Source organism: Pan paniscus, chromosome 6, assembly GCF_029289425.2.
Source record: "Pan paniscus chromosome 6, NHGRI_mPanPan1-v2.0_pri, whole genome shotgun sequence".
Taxonomy (NCBI): Eukaryota; Metazoa; Chordata; class Mammalia; order Primates; family Hominidae; genus Pan; species Pan paniscus.
In genome coordinates this window covers 100656861-100674338 of record NC_073255.2, presented here as the reverse complement: position 1 = coordinate 100674338, position 17478 = coordinate 100656861, and the positions used below count along the sequence as shown (strand labels likewise).

At 32.2% G+C, this 17478-nt stretch overlaps 1 protein-coding gene across 3 annotated transcripts in view; it reads left to right on the top strand.

Annotated features, from left to right (window-relative positions):
- Nucleotides 1–17478, top strand: part of PCLO (piccolo presynaptic cytomatrix protein) — a 412454-nt gene that overhangs the window by 339239 nt on the left and 55737 nt on the right. For all 3 annotated transcript variants that reach the window (XM_055114599.3, XM_057302898.2, XM_057302897.2), the window contains exons 19-20: nucleotides 2014–2194; nucleotides 3767–3961. In XM_055114599.3, coding sequence (XP_054970574.2) covers nucleotides 2014–2194; nucleotides 3767–3961 — 376 coding nt within the window. The remainder of the gene's footprint in view (nucleotides 1–2013; nucleotides 2195–3766; nucleotides 3962–17478) is intronic.

Genomic DNA, 17478 nt, shown 5'->3' with positions numbered 1-17478 from the left:
GATCTTGTGATTTTTAATCTATTATATATATACATTGTTTATATATATGAACATAATATATACACATATTGTTTATATATAGGAATATTATATGTATAATGTAGATATGTACACATTGTGTATATATATACACATTATACATTATATGTTATATATACGTATATTATACATTGTATATACATATATTTTATATATTGTATATATAATGTGTATATACATACAATGTATATATGTCTATACACAATGTATAATATATACTATACAGTGTATACAATTTTATGTCTACAGTATATATACATTGTATATATACACGTTATATATACAATGTATATATACACGTTATATATACAATGTATATATACACATTATATATACAATGTATATATACACGTTATATATACAATGTATATATACACGTTATATATACAATGTATATATACACGTTATATATATAATGTATATATACACGTTATATATACAATGTATATATACACGTTATATATACAATGTATATATACACGTTATATATACAATGTATATATACACGTTATATATACAATGTATATATACACGTTATATATACAATGTATATATACACGTTATATATACAATGTATATATACACGTTATATATACAATGTATATATACACGTTATATATACAATGTATATATACACGTTATATATACAATGTATATATACACGTTATATATACAATGTATATATACACGTTATATATACAATGTATATATACACGTTATATATACAATGTATATATACTATACATATTATGTATAGTATATATAATATATATGCACACATACACATTGTTTAGTGTTCTGCTTAGGGCAGAAGTTATGAATTAATGTTAAAAATAATCTCCAAAAAATCCAAAACCTACAAAATACGACATCCTTTTGTGTAATCAAGGTGATAATGAGGACTTGTTTGGTTCTTAAGACTTTGCACATCTGTTTTCACCAAAACTGGAGCATTTGACCCTTACCTTCCAGCTCCATCCAGCTCTAGCCACTTGGACTAATCTTGATCCTAGGCAGGAGTACTCTAGATTAGTATTATGCCTGACTTTATGTTTCATTTCAAAAAAGTGACTTACTGAAGTCCTTCTAATTTATGGTCTTATGTTTACATGAGCCTAAAGCATATATCCATTGGTCTGGTTTTCACTTCTTTTTAGCTCATCATATCTAAGATGTCAGCAACTGTAAAATGCACCAATGTACTAAGAAAAAAAAAGTTGCCAATTAAACCATGACAAAATGTGGTAGTCATATCCCTATTTCGAATGTGAACTAAAGTATGTTTTAAAATAGAATAAATAAGTTTGTAATTGCAACTTACTCATTCTTTTCCATTTTGTCCCTTTTGTGACTAAAATCAAACATTTTTCAAGGTTGCTAGTCCAGTTTAAGATTAAAATAAGTTATGAGTTTTTGTTTGTTTTTTTATTTGTTTGTTTTTTGAGACGGAATCTTGCTCTGTCGCCCAGGCTGGAGTGCAGTGGTGTGATCTCAGCTCACTGCCAGCTCTGCCTCCTGGGTTCATGCCATTCTCCTGCCTCAGCCTCCCACACAGCTGGGACTACATGTGCCCGCCACCACGCCCAGCTAATTTTTTTTTTTTTGTATTTTTAGCAGAGACGGGGTTTCACCGTGTAAGATTAAAATAAGTTCTTACAACAAAAAGAAGTTTTGTTTTATGAACAGATTGACTTGTGACCCTATCTTTTAACATCATATCCAAATAATTTAGTTAATAGTCAAAAATTTTATACAGTTCAGTTCAAGCAAACATTTATTAAGCATCTAGTATGTAAAAGACATTGTTTCCAGTATCATTGGTGAAGAAAACTGAGGAAGAAAGAATCATCATCCTCAAAAGTTATACTGTATTCCTTGGTTTATATCCTTGAATAAATTTTAGAACATAGAAAAAGTAATGAATCAATTATACTTTAGTCCCTAAATTTCATTTATTTGTTACACTTTTTTCAGGTATTGATTGATTTATCTAGCACATCTCACCTCGATAACACTCCAAGGTGGTATCCTCTCAAAGAACAGACTGAAAGCATTGATCATGGCAAGTCTCATTCCAGTCAGAGCAGCCAGCAGTCCCCAAAGCCATCTGTTATCAAAAGCAGAAGCCATGGTATCTTCCCTGACCCATCAAAGGGTAGGAAATATTTTTTTTAAGTAGAAAAAGTTTTGTGTCTATTTGTTCAGTCTGTATCTTCTTAGTGTGAATGTTTGTACATTTAACCTATATTAATAGATTAGACACGACTGGAAAATACTTAATATAATGTCATGCAAAGAGTGATGGATATGGAATCAGGAGAAATGGGCTTTATTCTCAGGTCATCACCCATACTTAGGTGTAGTACTTTGTAATCTTCACTTCTCTAACTGTCCATTTTTCAACATGTAAAATGGAGAAGGTGTGACTATATGAGCTATTTGGTCTATTCCACCTCAAAATCCATGATAACATGATTTCAGAAAATGCATTTGGGTATTTCATAAAGATAATATAAAAATCCCTACCAGTTCATTGACTAGACATAATCATCATTATCATTAAGTTATAATCCTTCTAATTGTTTGAATCTCTGGTTGTCCATAAATATTGTCTTACCCAATAAATATAATTTTGCATGCTACTTTTTATTTATCATACAAAGAATATTCTCCCCTGTCATCAAAACAATTGGTATGCTGAAATTTACTTGTCTTTCCTAAATGTTGGACTCAAGCTAATTTTTTAATAACTATTATTATTTTTTAAATAACAGTGCCATACATTGGGTTTGGCAATATGCAAATATGTATAGCACTCTCATTCAAATGAGCTTTTCCTTTGAGAGGTTCAAAACCAACTGTCCTACAACACAACATTAATCCTTATCATAAACTGAGTTACTGCCTCTGTGGGATAAAACATGTGGTACCTTATCTAGATATACTGAACTATTTGTAAGTATTAAATATAATTTTTATATTGGACTTGAGTATTACTTCCTTGTCACCTTTTCTAGGAAAGTCCAGCAAATTGTAAAGTGGTTCTTTGTACATGAGATTCTCTGAATCATAAATGCAAGTGTTCTAGGAGATGAGAAAGTGAGTCCATGTCCAGTAGGCCACTGAGTTGATATCATAAACTGCTGACTACGAGTGCTGTAGATTACTTATGAATGAGTTTTATAGATCATTTATGGGTTCCACTTAGCCATCTCAACTCTTATCTTGCTTAACATTCTGCAAGATCATTAGTATAAAGATCTCTTTCTATGACTGCCTTAGGAAATATGTGATCCATACATTCTCTACAATGGTTTGAGGCATGATTCTACAATCTCCACACTTAATATGTCCTAGTGACTCACATCCTTCATCCTGTTTTTGCTTAAAACTCCTCCTGTGTACTGTCTCCTACCTGACCTCTACTGGAATTAGCAGAGGTGCTTGGTGAAACTAAAAGTTAACATATTTATTACTAGAAGCTAGTCAGAATGTATTTATTTTTTCAAAGTTCTCTCTTCTCATTGCTATCATCCTTTTGCCTTTCCTCCCCCAAATTGTTTCCCAGATGTTTAATCATCATTCTATATGATGACCAGTTGCATAAATGAATCATATAAGACTCAGAATTAACAAATTTTAGGCAGTTTCAAATTATGTGTAGACCAAGCTTGATAGGAGGAATGCTGGAACAACTTTAACTCATGTTTTACCCTTTTGTGACCAGACATGCAGGTTCCCACCATTGAGAAATCCCATAGTAGTCCTGGTAGCTCAAAATCATCATCAGAAGGCCATCTCCGTTCTCATGGACCATCTCGCAGTCAAAGCAAAACCAGCGTCACTCAGACCCACCTGGAAGATGCAGGGGCTGCCATAGCTGCTGCCGAAGCTGCCGTGCAACAACTCCGCATTCAACCAAGTAAAAGACGCAAATAAATTCCTCAGCATGGCAGCTTAATGTTCATCTGTTGCCTTTCTTTCCTGCTGTCCTTTCCTGTTTGCTTTCAGTTTTCAACATCCTCTGCTCACCCTGTTCTCTGTCCCTTTGTCTGTGTAAGAACGATATAAATACATTAATATGCTCTTTCTTATTTAGATTTTTTTAATTTACATAGACTGAAATAAAACTGGCTGTTTCTCCTTTGTTTCCACCATCCATCCAACCTGGCTCATAGCATTTGATACAGTGTCTGTGATGTTTGGAAGCAAAGCAATGTTGTGTGTCCTTTTTGTTTGCGCTTAAATATCTTTTAGAATACAGAAATTATAAGCACAAGTGGCTGCCAGTTTTCCAGGACTTATACCAAAAAAAAAAAAAGTGCACACATATAAGTATTTAGAGCAGATTTGCAATTAGATTCTTGTGTCTGAAAACACTCAAAAAGTCTAGGCAGAAGATAATGCAACCAACAGTCAACTTCTAGAACCTTGGAGGAAAAGCCATTTCAAGACAGTGCTTTAAAACACTAACAAATTTTGCTTCTGAAATATGGTAGCTTTCCATGTGCAAACAATTGTAGTCTTCTGAAAAATCTGTGAAGAAAATCTTATTTCTTACATTCTCAAAAAACTACATTAAATTAATATATGTATAAGCATATGTGATGAGGCAATGCAACCTCACTGAGGAGCACAATTGGGTCCATTCTGTTGGATCACACTTTGTATGTGATGACAGATTTTACAAATATTTTTTCTAACCACTGGAAATCAAGATATGCTATGTCTGGTAGCTATAAGTCAATCAAAGTATAACAATTGACCTATCTTAACTGCTGTATTTTCATTTCATTTGTGAAAATTTAGTCAATTGATATAATTATATAAAAACTTAATACGTGCAAATATTTCACAAATGTAGGTACCCTGTTACTTCTAAAAGGCATTAACCAGGCAATGGAGATAGATCATTATTCTCTCCATCTCCCTAGTCATCATTTTCAAAGAAACAGCCAGTTTTAAACCCCTTTAGTGCTGTGCATGTGGTGTCATTTTGGCATTTGAAAACACAACCTATTTAAATAGAGCAAAAGAGCACTTCTGTTTGCATGAATAACATTTAAGCTGGTTCCATCTGAGGATACATACTCTGGGTTTCCATTTCACCCACACTGCCACAGCAGCACATAAAAGCGGTCAGTCTGATCATGCCAGGAAGCAGCACAGACACAGCATAGCAGGAGTCCTCCCCATTCAAAGAACTCAGTCTGATAATCTGCCTCCACCAGCCAATGGCAACCAAGACCAAAGCCAGCTAGCCCTCAGGAAGGTGATGTCTGATGGACCAGTCAAGCCAGAAGGAGGTGAGCAGAAAGGTCCTGTTCAAAGCACACAGCAAGAACATCCCCAAATTTAAAGCTCTCATCTTTAATTTTTAGAGATTGTCTGATAAAATATGTTTATCCACTTTTTAATGTGCTTTTGTGGGCATGGCATTTCAGGACTTCATCATCACCATGTAAGTCCCAAGATCAGTCCCGTAATATATTGACTACAGTGATTTGTATTTTTCTATGCACTGGGCATCTTTTGACTTTTGTTGGGAAATAGATTAACAATATTCATATTGCAGAATGGAATGCATGCTACTAACCTAATCTGTTCAAGCATGACTATAAATATGTTTCATTGTGATAAAAGTTTAAATTGCTCACAGTTCAAGTTAGCCTACCAGTTGGAATGTGGATCAGTGTTTGTTGCCTATTATTTCAAGTGTAACTTTTAAAAATTTAGTGGATTTTGAAAATTCTTAGAGGAAAGTAAAGGAAAAATTGTTAATGCACTCATTTACCTTTACATGGTGAAAGTTCTCTCTTGATCCTACAAACAGACATTTTCCACTCGTGTTTCCATAGTTGTTAAGTGTATCAGATGTGTTGGGCATGTGAATCTCCAAGTGCCTGTGTAATAAATAAAGTATCTTTATTTCATTCATAAACTACTGGGTTCTGAGCCATTGTTATATGATGCAGCTTAAAATGAATGTGTCAGTTTTGTTTTCTCAATTGATTTCGTTGCAATAGATTTTAATTACTGCCTCATTGCTACTGACAGCTGTAATGATTGGACATTTGAGAGCAGGACAAAGTTCCATCTTGGAAACACTATAAGATTGATGGAAAATTGTCACCAAATGAAAGCATCAGAGATTGCATTAAAATGTAAATAAATAATGGGATTGGGCTGCCCTAGGCAACACTTCTGCTATTTCTCTCTGCCACGTCTGATCTACTTTGCAATCTTCTCAGGTTCCTGGATAGAGGAAGGTAAATTCCATGAGCTCTTGCTTTGGAGAAGTGGCTAACCTTGAACTCATAGCTCTGTTCAGAAAGGAAAGCAAATTTATATCCATCTGTAACCTGACCCCAACATTGCTAGAATTTTCCCCCAAGAAAGAGTGCCACTGCCAGTGACAAGGAATGAAGCTAGGGTGATTATACAATTATCTTCAAATTTAATTCAAAAGCACATATTAAAATAATGTTTTTTTTTAAATAGGATAGTAGTATTTGCCCCCTTAAGTACCTCTCAGCCCTAAAATATTTGATTTTATGAGTCTGTATTTGGCACAAAATTAAAATCAGGCCTTATACTTTCTTATTGCGTTCTTTTTATTCTCATAAAATTAAAAACATTTCATATGTCCTTCTCCCTATTAATTATGTATGTGGTGGCAATGTAAGATACATGTCGCATTACAGAGGTAAACCACTGAGGTGTTTCCTAAATTAGGTAATTAAGGAAACAATCAGCTTAAACATTAGGATAATTCTGAATATGTGTTACTCAGCCCAGTTTATAGATTATCATCAAAGCATAATTTCTTTTTTCTTGTTAGCCTTACTAAAACTTTCATTTTTTAAATTCCACCTCTCACCTTTTCTTCCATCAAATAAATTCAGTTGATTTCTTCATGTTATTCACGTTCTTACTTTAAATATATTTTAATTATAAATTTCACAGTAATCAAACACTTCCCTTATTTCACACCTTATTTTTAATTATTGTGACTTAAGTGTTTCTATATGACATTTTATATGATTTTCTTCCTAGACATAGTCCTTAAAATTTATATTAAAGTGTTTTTAATCCCTTTTTTTGAATAGTGTTCTAATAGATATTCTCAAACATTTAGTCTTGTGATTGACTTAGAAGTCACTCTTCATTAAAATCATAATTGAAAGGAAAACTAGATAACACAGCATGCTTTCATGTTTAATTTTGTTCTAATAGATGATAAATTAAAAAGCCTTGTTTTCTAAAGTATAATTTTTCTGCTATTATAAGTGTAACAATATAATCGATCCATGTATATTTCCAGGCACTTCAAGCAAACATACTATAGTGTTAAATTTATATAAAATGCAATATAATTTGTTTAAAGTGCAGAGAGAAAAACTAGGCAGAGATACAAACATATAAAAAGAACCTGCAAGTTCCTGTTCACTAACTGCAGAAGTATTAGTAATAATCATAAGTGTTGAGATAAAAGTGTCCCATTTCAAACCTCACAATGGAGTTCGTATAATCCCATCCGCATTCTGAAAATAATACTCTGCATTTGAATAGTTCTTCATGTTGTACAGAGTGTTTTGTCATCCATTTCTCATTTTATCACATTAAGTGGATGAGGTAGTTATTTCAATATTCTTATCCCTGTTTTATGGGTGAGCAATCAGAGTCAGAGGGGTAGGCTGGCTGATATAAGAACACACAGCTAGAAATTTTCAGAACCGACAAATATAACATTGTCTTGTGACTTTTTGAGTTATAATTTTTGAATACATTGTCTCCTTTAAAATCAAACTCTCCTAATTTTAATAAGAACAGTCATTTACTTATTTATGACTTATCTCTTAAGTTCTTACAAACGATTAGAGGTAGCTGGAAATGATGGCGGAATTCCATTTATACTCTCTGCCTACATGGTCCTCCTTTCTAAAGGTTGTTGATTTAACCCAACAAAAGGAAGCCTTCCCACTGTGCAAGCCCAGTGAGGCATTAGGAAATGTTTGTAGCTCCATTAGAAAAGGCTGCGGGTCCATCTGTAGGCATTTCTATCAAGAGTGACAAAATTGTCCCTAAAGAGCTTTTCAAAGATTTTTTGTAAGCTTCTCAGCAGATTTCTGCTTGAACTAGCATAAAATATGGGTGAAACAAGAATTATGGAGTGAGTCAAAAGGAATTTTTTCTTTCCCTCTGGGGTTTAGTTGTATGCTAAAACACCTGACGGGAAAGATTAGACAGATTGTGCAAAAACATCCTGAGGCCTAAACAACTCTCCGTAGTTAAAAACCTCTGGAAATGTTTTCAGTTGTTGTTGTTGTTTTCCCCATGCTAGTTGGTTTGGTTGAACACAAACCTTGCCATTTCAAAAGATTTTTTATTTGTTGGTTTGTTTGAAAACTATATCAAGACCAAAACAAGTTGAAGCATTCCTAAAACCTTGAAGATTTATTTAGTTGAAATCCAATATACTAAATTTAAGTACAGTTTGAAAAACCTGAGCTATTTTTGTTTGATACTAAGATTTTAGGTATGAGTTTTAAATTTAGAAATAGGCAATACAGGATGAGGAGAAATATCCCTCTACCCTGGTCAATAAAACAAGAGCCATTGGGACAGGTTGGAGAGATTAGGTGAGACAATAAATTATTAGATAGGTCATGCAAGGAAATATGATTTCGAGTTCCCTGATGTGGCTGAATTGTAGGAGAAAAGCCTGATGCTACTTCCACAGACCACTACTGGAAACTCCGCTTTCAATAAAGCTCATTTGCGGCACCTGTCTAAGAAGAGTTTCATATCCATGTGTTGCCTTGGTGAACTCTTACTAAGCCATCACTCTGTGGGAGCTGCTGCCTTGGGCAAGTGGTAGTGGGTGGATGGGTTTGGGAGTGGGTGGGACTGGGAGTGGAGGGAATTGCTGGGTACAAATGATAGTAGCTAATCAGCATCCCATTTTCTTTTGACCAGAAGCAGATGATCACTTCTGGTCAGAAGGAATTTAGCCTTCCCTGTTTCTGTAAAGGACAGGCCCATAAGAAAAATAAAGGAAAAAGCATAAGAGAAATCAATTTCATTTGGAGGTGAAGTCTTCTTTAACATTGTATGTACAAGATTAATAAAAACAAATTTTACATTTCTCATTTCCATGTGTTTGTGCAAAAAAATTTTTTAAACCTTGAGCAGTTTAAAATAAAAAGAAAATTCAAACTGTAATGACATGCGCATAGCAAACATCCAACAAAATCTAAGAGAATCAATTTGGACAATTTCAGCTTTCAGAGTTCTATACCTATTTCTCTGGTGATAAGGATTTATTTTGTTGTCTGTGAAAATCAAAATGCTTTTCTAACGTTTTGGTTTTGAGAGATTCTACATTTTCTTGGAATGATTGACTATGCATTTTCAAATATTTCTATAGTCATTTAAATTTATTGCTGGAAATACCTCTGCTATACATACAGAATCAGACAGTAAATGTAGAACTCTGACCATATCACACTATCTCTTGTTTATGGATCTTCATTCCTGAAGATGAATTCACTGACCTACCATCAATGGGTACTTCTGTTCTTTTCCAGTAGTAGCCATGGATCTGCACCGAGCCATCTGCATACTTTGGTCTGGTCCACAGTGGGGATTTATATGTTCATTTCATCTGACGTGAAAAGTAAGACCAACTGGCCCATCTAAACACCAAACTTGGCTTCAAAATTGTTATGCCTTAGTCATATGGTCTAGCTATGGGCCTAAATAATGAGGATGAGACTATTAATATATGATCTAAGAAGAAGAGAAAGGCCTAAATTTTAACATACCAAGGTTTCTTATATATTATTTATGACATGTCTTTAAAAATAATACCCATAAAGCCTAGTTTTTGTAATGCAATTATTTTCAAAAAGTTAGTTCATCAAATTACCACCAGGGAGCAGGACCTGTGGAAGTAAGACAGGCAAGTAAATGCTGATGGGGGAGGGCAATGAGAATGCCAATGGAGACACAGTGGGGGGCAGTCAGGGTACAATAAGAGCATGGGGCAGGCAACTTTCTCACTTGGATAGGAGGATCATGGAACCAGGGATATGCTGCCCAAGGAGTGGTAGAGGAATGCCAAAGACACTAATTGTTGATTTAATAATAGTCCCCAAATCCAGATATCTAACTGTCCATGAAATGCTTGGTTATTTTTCCACTTTTCATCCACATGTATTACATACATCATGTAAACCATAATATTTCACCCATTCTCCATTGTGCAACATGATCTGGGGGAAGAAACGTGGGTATGGGGTAAGATGAAGGGAATTTTCATGTATACTGAACAAGACCATGAAAATATTCTTTTTCATTTTTATTACTGTGCTGTACATGTAAATATATAATGAATCACTAAAAAGCCAAAAACACATGAATTTTCAAATGAAACCAAATTATATCCGAAATATAAAATTTTGATCGGGGTGTTGAGTTTGGTAGATGTGTGAATAGGAATGACGTAGATCTAACCATCATTTTATATTTTAATGTGTTTTAGATACTGAAAAGTATAATTTGTTAATTTAATTATAATTTGAACAGATTAATCAAAATAATATTAGGTTGGTGCAAAAAGTAGTTGTGGTTTTTACCACTGAAAGTAATGGCAAAACCCGCAATCACTTTTGCACCAACCTAATACCACAACTCAAACAAGGCAGAAAAATTTTTCAGAAGAAATGTTTGGTAAAAGTCAGGATCACAGGTTTCTATTTCCAAATGTATAAGAAAGATAGTGAAATATAATTTCTACCATATTGTTCTTAAAAAGAACATAGCAAAATTCACTTTTCCTCATTAAAACATTTCAAATTGAAAACCATGTATTTCAAGTTCTATAGATCACACTGTATTTTTATCTGATTCTTTTTATAAAAAGAACTTGGAATATAGAGAAATATAGAAAACATATTTTTACAACTACCTAATTCAAATGTCTTTCTATATAGGTCTATTATGTAGTTTTTGTTTTAAAGCATCCTCATTGCCAATGACATTTAATAAAGTCAATAACTATTGAATCACCATTTTGCTTCCATCCAACTACTATTAATGTACAAAAGATACTTTATGAACACAAAACCTCTTTATGGAAGAATCTGCATTATTTTATGCCTGCCAATTATCATTATTTACTCCGGGTTTCTGTGCACAATAACATAGTTATTTTCTTGTTTTGTTCGTTTTTAACCAAAAATAGAACAGACAAGATTTTATGATAAAATATATTTTTAATTCATGCCATATATTTCTAGAGTTGTGAAGTTCTGAGTGAAACAAGTTCTTAAGAAGCTTAGAGACCATTAAAATGAATGCTAATATCAATAATGAATCTTTTCAAGAAAGATGAAAACGATATTTTTTTAGTACAAAACAAAATTAAAAATAAATAGCATGATAAAATGATCTTGACATATGTAATTGTTAAGGTGACTGTCAAAGAAACTGATGCTAATCAGTTTCTTCTTATTTTTCACAGTACTTCATTTCCATGACTGTGGGTCTTGACCAGTAATTCTCACTGATTCTTGGTGGGGGCGGGGGATGTCCCAGAAACCCTTTCAGGGATCTGCAAGGTCAAAATATTCTTAAGAAGATTAACATGTTATTTGCTTTTTTGCTCTCATTTTTTTCTCGAGTGTACAGTGGAGTTTTCCAGCAGCTACATAAGGTGTCATGTTATCATTGCTTTGATGACTAATGGAATATGTGCTTGTTGATTTTTTGTTTTAATGTTTTATTTATTTTGAATATGATAAATATCAGTAGATATAACCTACATAACATAAAGTTCTTTGGATTATTAAATAAGTTCTAAGATAAGGCTAAAATATTTAAGCTTGTTGTCCAGCTTAAACATTTAAGTATATTAAATTATAATTTATAAATTATTATAAATTAAATTATATTAAAGTGTTTAAATATATTTAAGCTTAAAAATATATAAAAGTCACCAACTTAGACTTATGCACAATCATAATTTTTACAATAGTCAAAGACTGAATAACCAAGGACTTCTTCCAAAACATGTTTATCATGTTTGTCTCCAAATTTTCTATATCTTATATATCTCTTCTATTGCATTTCAGAACCCCTTCTTTCCTTTCTCATTTGATGTTAATTTATAATTATTAAGATTGACAAATGACATTTTTTCAATTTATATAGCAATTTTTTATTTTATTGGGAATGATATAGATTAAATTATATTTACACATCCGTAATTATTACTTTTTCCTTTTGAAATTTCATAAGTTGCCTATCAGCTTTAATCAAGCTGCTTCCAAGCTGAAGTAGAGTGACAGAAGTGTTATAAAGGTAGAATAAAATTTTTTGTTCTTATCTTGAAAGTAACATTTATAGAAAAACAGTTGTTTATAAATTATCAATTAATTTCATCTTCCATTATCTACATTACTGATCCCATATAGTGGAAATTAATTGTATTGGCATAACAATAGGAAAACTGAAGATTATCACTTTCATTCAAATTTGAGGAAAAATGGAAAGCTTCTTACGAAATACTTGATCCTCAATTTCAAGTATATAATTTGATGAGTTTCAAAATATTTAATGCCAAAAGAATATTTGCAAACGTGTTTATCATTTATGAAAAATATGATCTGAATTACTTTTTTTAGGTCATCATTTTTACATACATTTGCTGATATTATTTTTAGTGCAAATAATATTACAGAACCTCTTCAAGGTGTTGGTGATACTACAGCAAACAAAATAGACAAATATTACTGTCTTCATGAATCTCTCATGCTAGTAATATTTATTGAATAATCAATTTAAACGTATCTGGAAAAAATTATGAAGAGTCAGAAAAGTGAGTTTTGTCTATCTTCAACTGAGAGGAAAAAGAAAAATGCAATTGGTCACTGATTTACATTTATGTGCAACCAAACATCATCATGTTTAAAAATATCTGGAAAATATAATTAATTATAATTTATTTGTTCTGCCTCTGGTTCTATCATAACCTGTACAATCCACTGCAATATAACCATCTATATGTAGACAGAAAGTATTTTTTAAGGATCTATTTGGAGAAAGATTGATGAAATGATTGTTATAGATTAATAGATCATTAATATAATCTGTTTGGAGAAAGATTAATGACATTAGCTAGAGAGGTTAGGTCTCATGAGACCAGACATGCATTTATCAAATAACTGTCCAAACTTCCTCTTTACTTCGTGGCCATTGACCAAATTGGAATAATATGAAAACAAACTGGAAATGTGCTCAACCTTTTTCATTTGGGCAAAATTTAATGAATTTTCAAAATGTTCGGATTCCATTTAAGGACAGCATTCTTGTTATCTAAGCAGTCGTGATGTAAGTTCTCACAGTTTCAGGATTATGTAAGAACTTTTTTCAAAATGACTATTTTTAGAATGACTTTTTACTCAAACAAACCTGCCTGTTTTACAGTAGTCTTTATTCCTGCTTGAGTTTTTTTTTCTCCAATTGTCAGTTGGAAATACCTGTCTGACAGCCTAATGCAAGTGTAGTGCAAGCAAACAGCAAGAAAGAAAATGCTTCTGCTTCAAAAGAGAATAAAAGGAAGATTGAAAAATTAAAAATTGCCCATGAAAATTTGATGTAGCTCAAAATTGAATGTTTTTTCTTTCACATATGATCCCCCATGCTATTAATCTTTTAAAGATAAAGATCATTATTGTATTTGCATTTTTTAGCACCAAACCGGAACTCAGCACTGGATACATTCTTTTTTCATTCTATTTATTCGAACATAGCTGGAATTACGGCCTGAATTTATTAAAGACAAAATGAATTTACTTTCTTAATTTTCATATATGATAATGTCTTAGTCAAACTTTCTTTCATTATTTACTATACAATTTTAATTCTCACTTAAACTATATTTTAAGTGGTTTCTTCCAAAATCACTTCTGAACTAAAAACACCTCAAAAAAAGGAAGACCTACTTAAAAGGCAACATTATGATTTCCTTTTAAAAGCAAGGATTAGAGTATACGGAGCCAACATGTATTTTTTCATGTAAGAAAAAATTCCTCTATACCGTGTTATTAGTTAAGCTAACTTCACTTTCATTTGTTACATTGTTTTATACGATTACTTCTGTTTCCTGAAGTGATCATTGATCTTATTATCTATAAAGCCAGATAATGAATCATTATAAACAAACTAAATTGTTCATTGAGATGTCATTAAGAATTCAGTCATAAGGCCAATGTGCATGGAGAGAGAAAACTGTGAACATACGAGATTTACCATCTTTCTGGAACACAGCAAATGGAGGCAACTCGTCTTCATCTTCTTCTCTAAAAGGAGCTACTATGTGAATATGAAATATCTTAAGGGAAATATTTTTATTTTTATAAGAAAAAAGCCTGCAACATTCCATTTCTCATGACTTGTCATACCTTTATAATAGATATATTGTTTACATATATATATAAAATATATCTGTAATGACTAATAGTCATCTAATAATTTGTCATTTAAAAAAGAAATTGTCAATGACATCCTTCCTTCAACTTCCATGCCTAACGACTTACAAATGACTGATAGAGATATCAGAGTTTCAACACCTGTATTTGTGAAAACTTGTAATTTGGTGGTGTGTGAAAACTACAAATAGCTCTATTGAAGCTAGCCCATTTTTCTAGTGTCCAGTTTGCTTTAGATTTTCCCAAATAGATAATAATTATACTGAAGTAGATTTGGAAAAAAATTAAACTTCTAAATTACTTTTAAGATGCAATACCTCTTCTTAAATTAGAACCCCTGAACTGTAATAGAAAACATACATGAAGTGTGATTGTACATAATTCAAGGGAAAACATTCCAAATAATGCTGGCACAATGACGCTTAAAACGTGAAATTTTCAGCTCCGCATTCAAAAGAAAATTAAAACATGAGATAAAACTGCAAAATCCCTTTAGTAAAAATATCAAAAAACAAAAACAGTAACAGCAATAACAACAGGTAGATGACAGAGACAGGAGGAGGGAAGAAGGAAAGGAAAGAGGGATGGACAGAGAAAGAAACAAAGAAAGAGAGGAGAAAGGTACCTGAAGTAAATACTAGCTAAATTAAAGCTAGCTACAGGGGGTAAAAATTCCCAAATACTTGATTTCTAAAACTGCTAGGTAGTTATTTCCGTTCCATCATTAAGTATTGGAATAAACAAAATTATTGATTGCTTTTTATTTCAGTTAATCTTAAAATTTTAGAGACTGTATCTAGGAAGATATTTACTACTGTATTAACCAAGTAATTTGGGAAAGTACAAGCTACCTACATAATAAATTACTCCTCAGAATATTTGGAAATAGCTCTGTGCTGGACCAAAGATATAAAACCAATAATGGAACATCATAGACAGCAACCTATTTACATTCCAAACACTAATTTTTTGGAATTTAGTAGGATAGGCAGAGACCTTGCCTTTTAAATTTCAGATAACTGGATGTGATATAAAAATAGTAAAAGTGAAGTCTACAATTTGATCCGTGCTCTCAGAGCAAAGTGCTGCCATCATGTGGTAAGTACAGTGATAGCTTTATATATTTAAGTACTGTGTGGTAGAGGGAAGAAAAGCCAACAGAGTAAACTAATTGAAGACAGATGTGCAGTCAAAGAGACACTACCGATTTAATTAAGGTTAGCCACAATGGAGTAATAAAACACAATGATGTTGAACCATCTAACAGCCAAAGAAAGTGAAATGGTCAAAGAATAATTTAAAACAGATTGAATTGCATCACAGAAGGTAACATTTGTTTACCTGAAATGCCCCCTCAATTAATTGAGTTACAAAAATGATTCAACGTTCTAAGATTTATTCTTTTAGGGCACAGGACCCTTTCTATGAGTGAGCTGATTCTATAATATATTTATAGCATCCACTCTTTCCTTTACTTGGTACTTAGTAATACACTTAGGATTTCAAAAAGAAAGTAGACACAAAAATGTAATTCATAAAAAATGGCCCCAAAGATGTATCTTATTACTAAGAAAAGCCTCTCAATATTTATATAAACTTTTTTCATATGTAATACACAGGTGCGTAATACATTCACACATAGTAGGTCCTTGGTTTCTGAAACTCTAATTAAAAGAGTTGGAAGAATAAAGCAGAAGTTGAATATTTCTAAATTTTTGATTTTGAAATTATAAAATTATGGAAGAATATACTTATTGTGTTTAAAATATTATTTCCTTCAATAACATAAAAAAATAGAGATATATTACACTTAAATATAACCCAGAGCTCTCCAACTACCTACATACAAACATGGGATCAGGACAAGTTCTAGAGTCTGTAATAGTGCTGGCTCCCACAGAATGTTACTCTACATATTATTTTCTTTTGTCACTTTCATTTTAAATATATATGTAATATTTGTGATCTATTATGAACTTTTTGAAATTCATAAGCTTATAATCTCTGATGTTTAGTGTATTCTCATTAAATATTTCCTTCAATCAAACCAGTGTTTTGGGAGATTGGGGTTAAAAAATATAGTTGAATGATCACCTTTTTCTATACAGTATGACAGAGTGAAGTTATCTCTGATTTTAAAAGCTAAAAAAAATGACTCCCTAAAGTTTCTTTGACAAAGAACATGGAAAAAAAGCTTCCACATCAAGTGGACTTCTTGTTGAGAAATTTATGATTTGTATAAAACACAAAGCTTGATTTAAAAAGTGAAATTATCTACTAAATCATTCAGATGTTTTGATTGTTTGGTTAAAGGAAAGAAGTATTAATATATTATTATTATTATTATTATTTATTCATTAAATATTGTTCAAATATGGTTCCGGGACAAGCTTTTAAGGAAGTTACCAAGGAGAAAACATAGGCTTTGCTTCCAATAACGACAGAGTATGTGCTACAAGAGTCCAGACATAGGAGAGGTCACTTCTGAATGGGAGAATGAGGAAAAATGCATGAAGCAGGTGATTTCTGTGCTAGGCCTTTACAGATAACTTTAATTTAGATACAAGAAAGTGATGGGATAAAAGAGAGCTTAGTAAAGTTGGAAAGAAAAAAGCCAAACCAAAGGGAGCCAGAGTGAATGGACTGAGAGGGCTTCCATGTAAAGTGTTTGAAGGAGAATTATGAGAGATATATTTGGAAAGGCCAGACCAATAAAAAACTCTTTTAAGAGGCAAAATAAAGAATGTGGTGGAAATTATTAGATGTCTTGAAATTACCAAAGATCCAGCCTCAGATAATAAAGTCCTAAATACACTTTATTTGTTAAAAAAAGTTTGCCTTTATGCAGATTTAGCTCAATTTAATAGAATTGATGTTTTATTTCTTGAAGTCTGTTTCAAGAGAAAGAAATGAGTAAATACATGTTTCAAGTATCTGGAAAAGA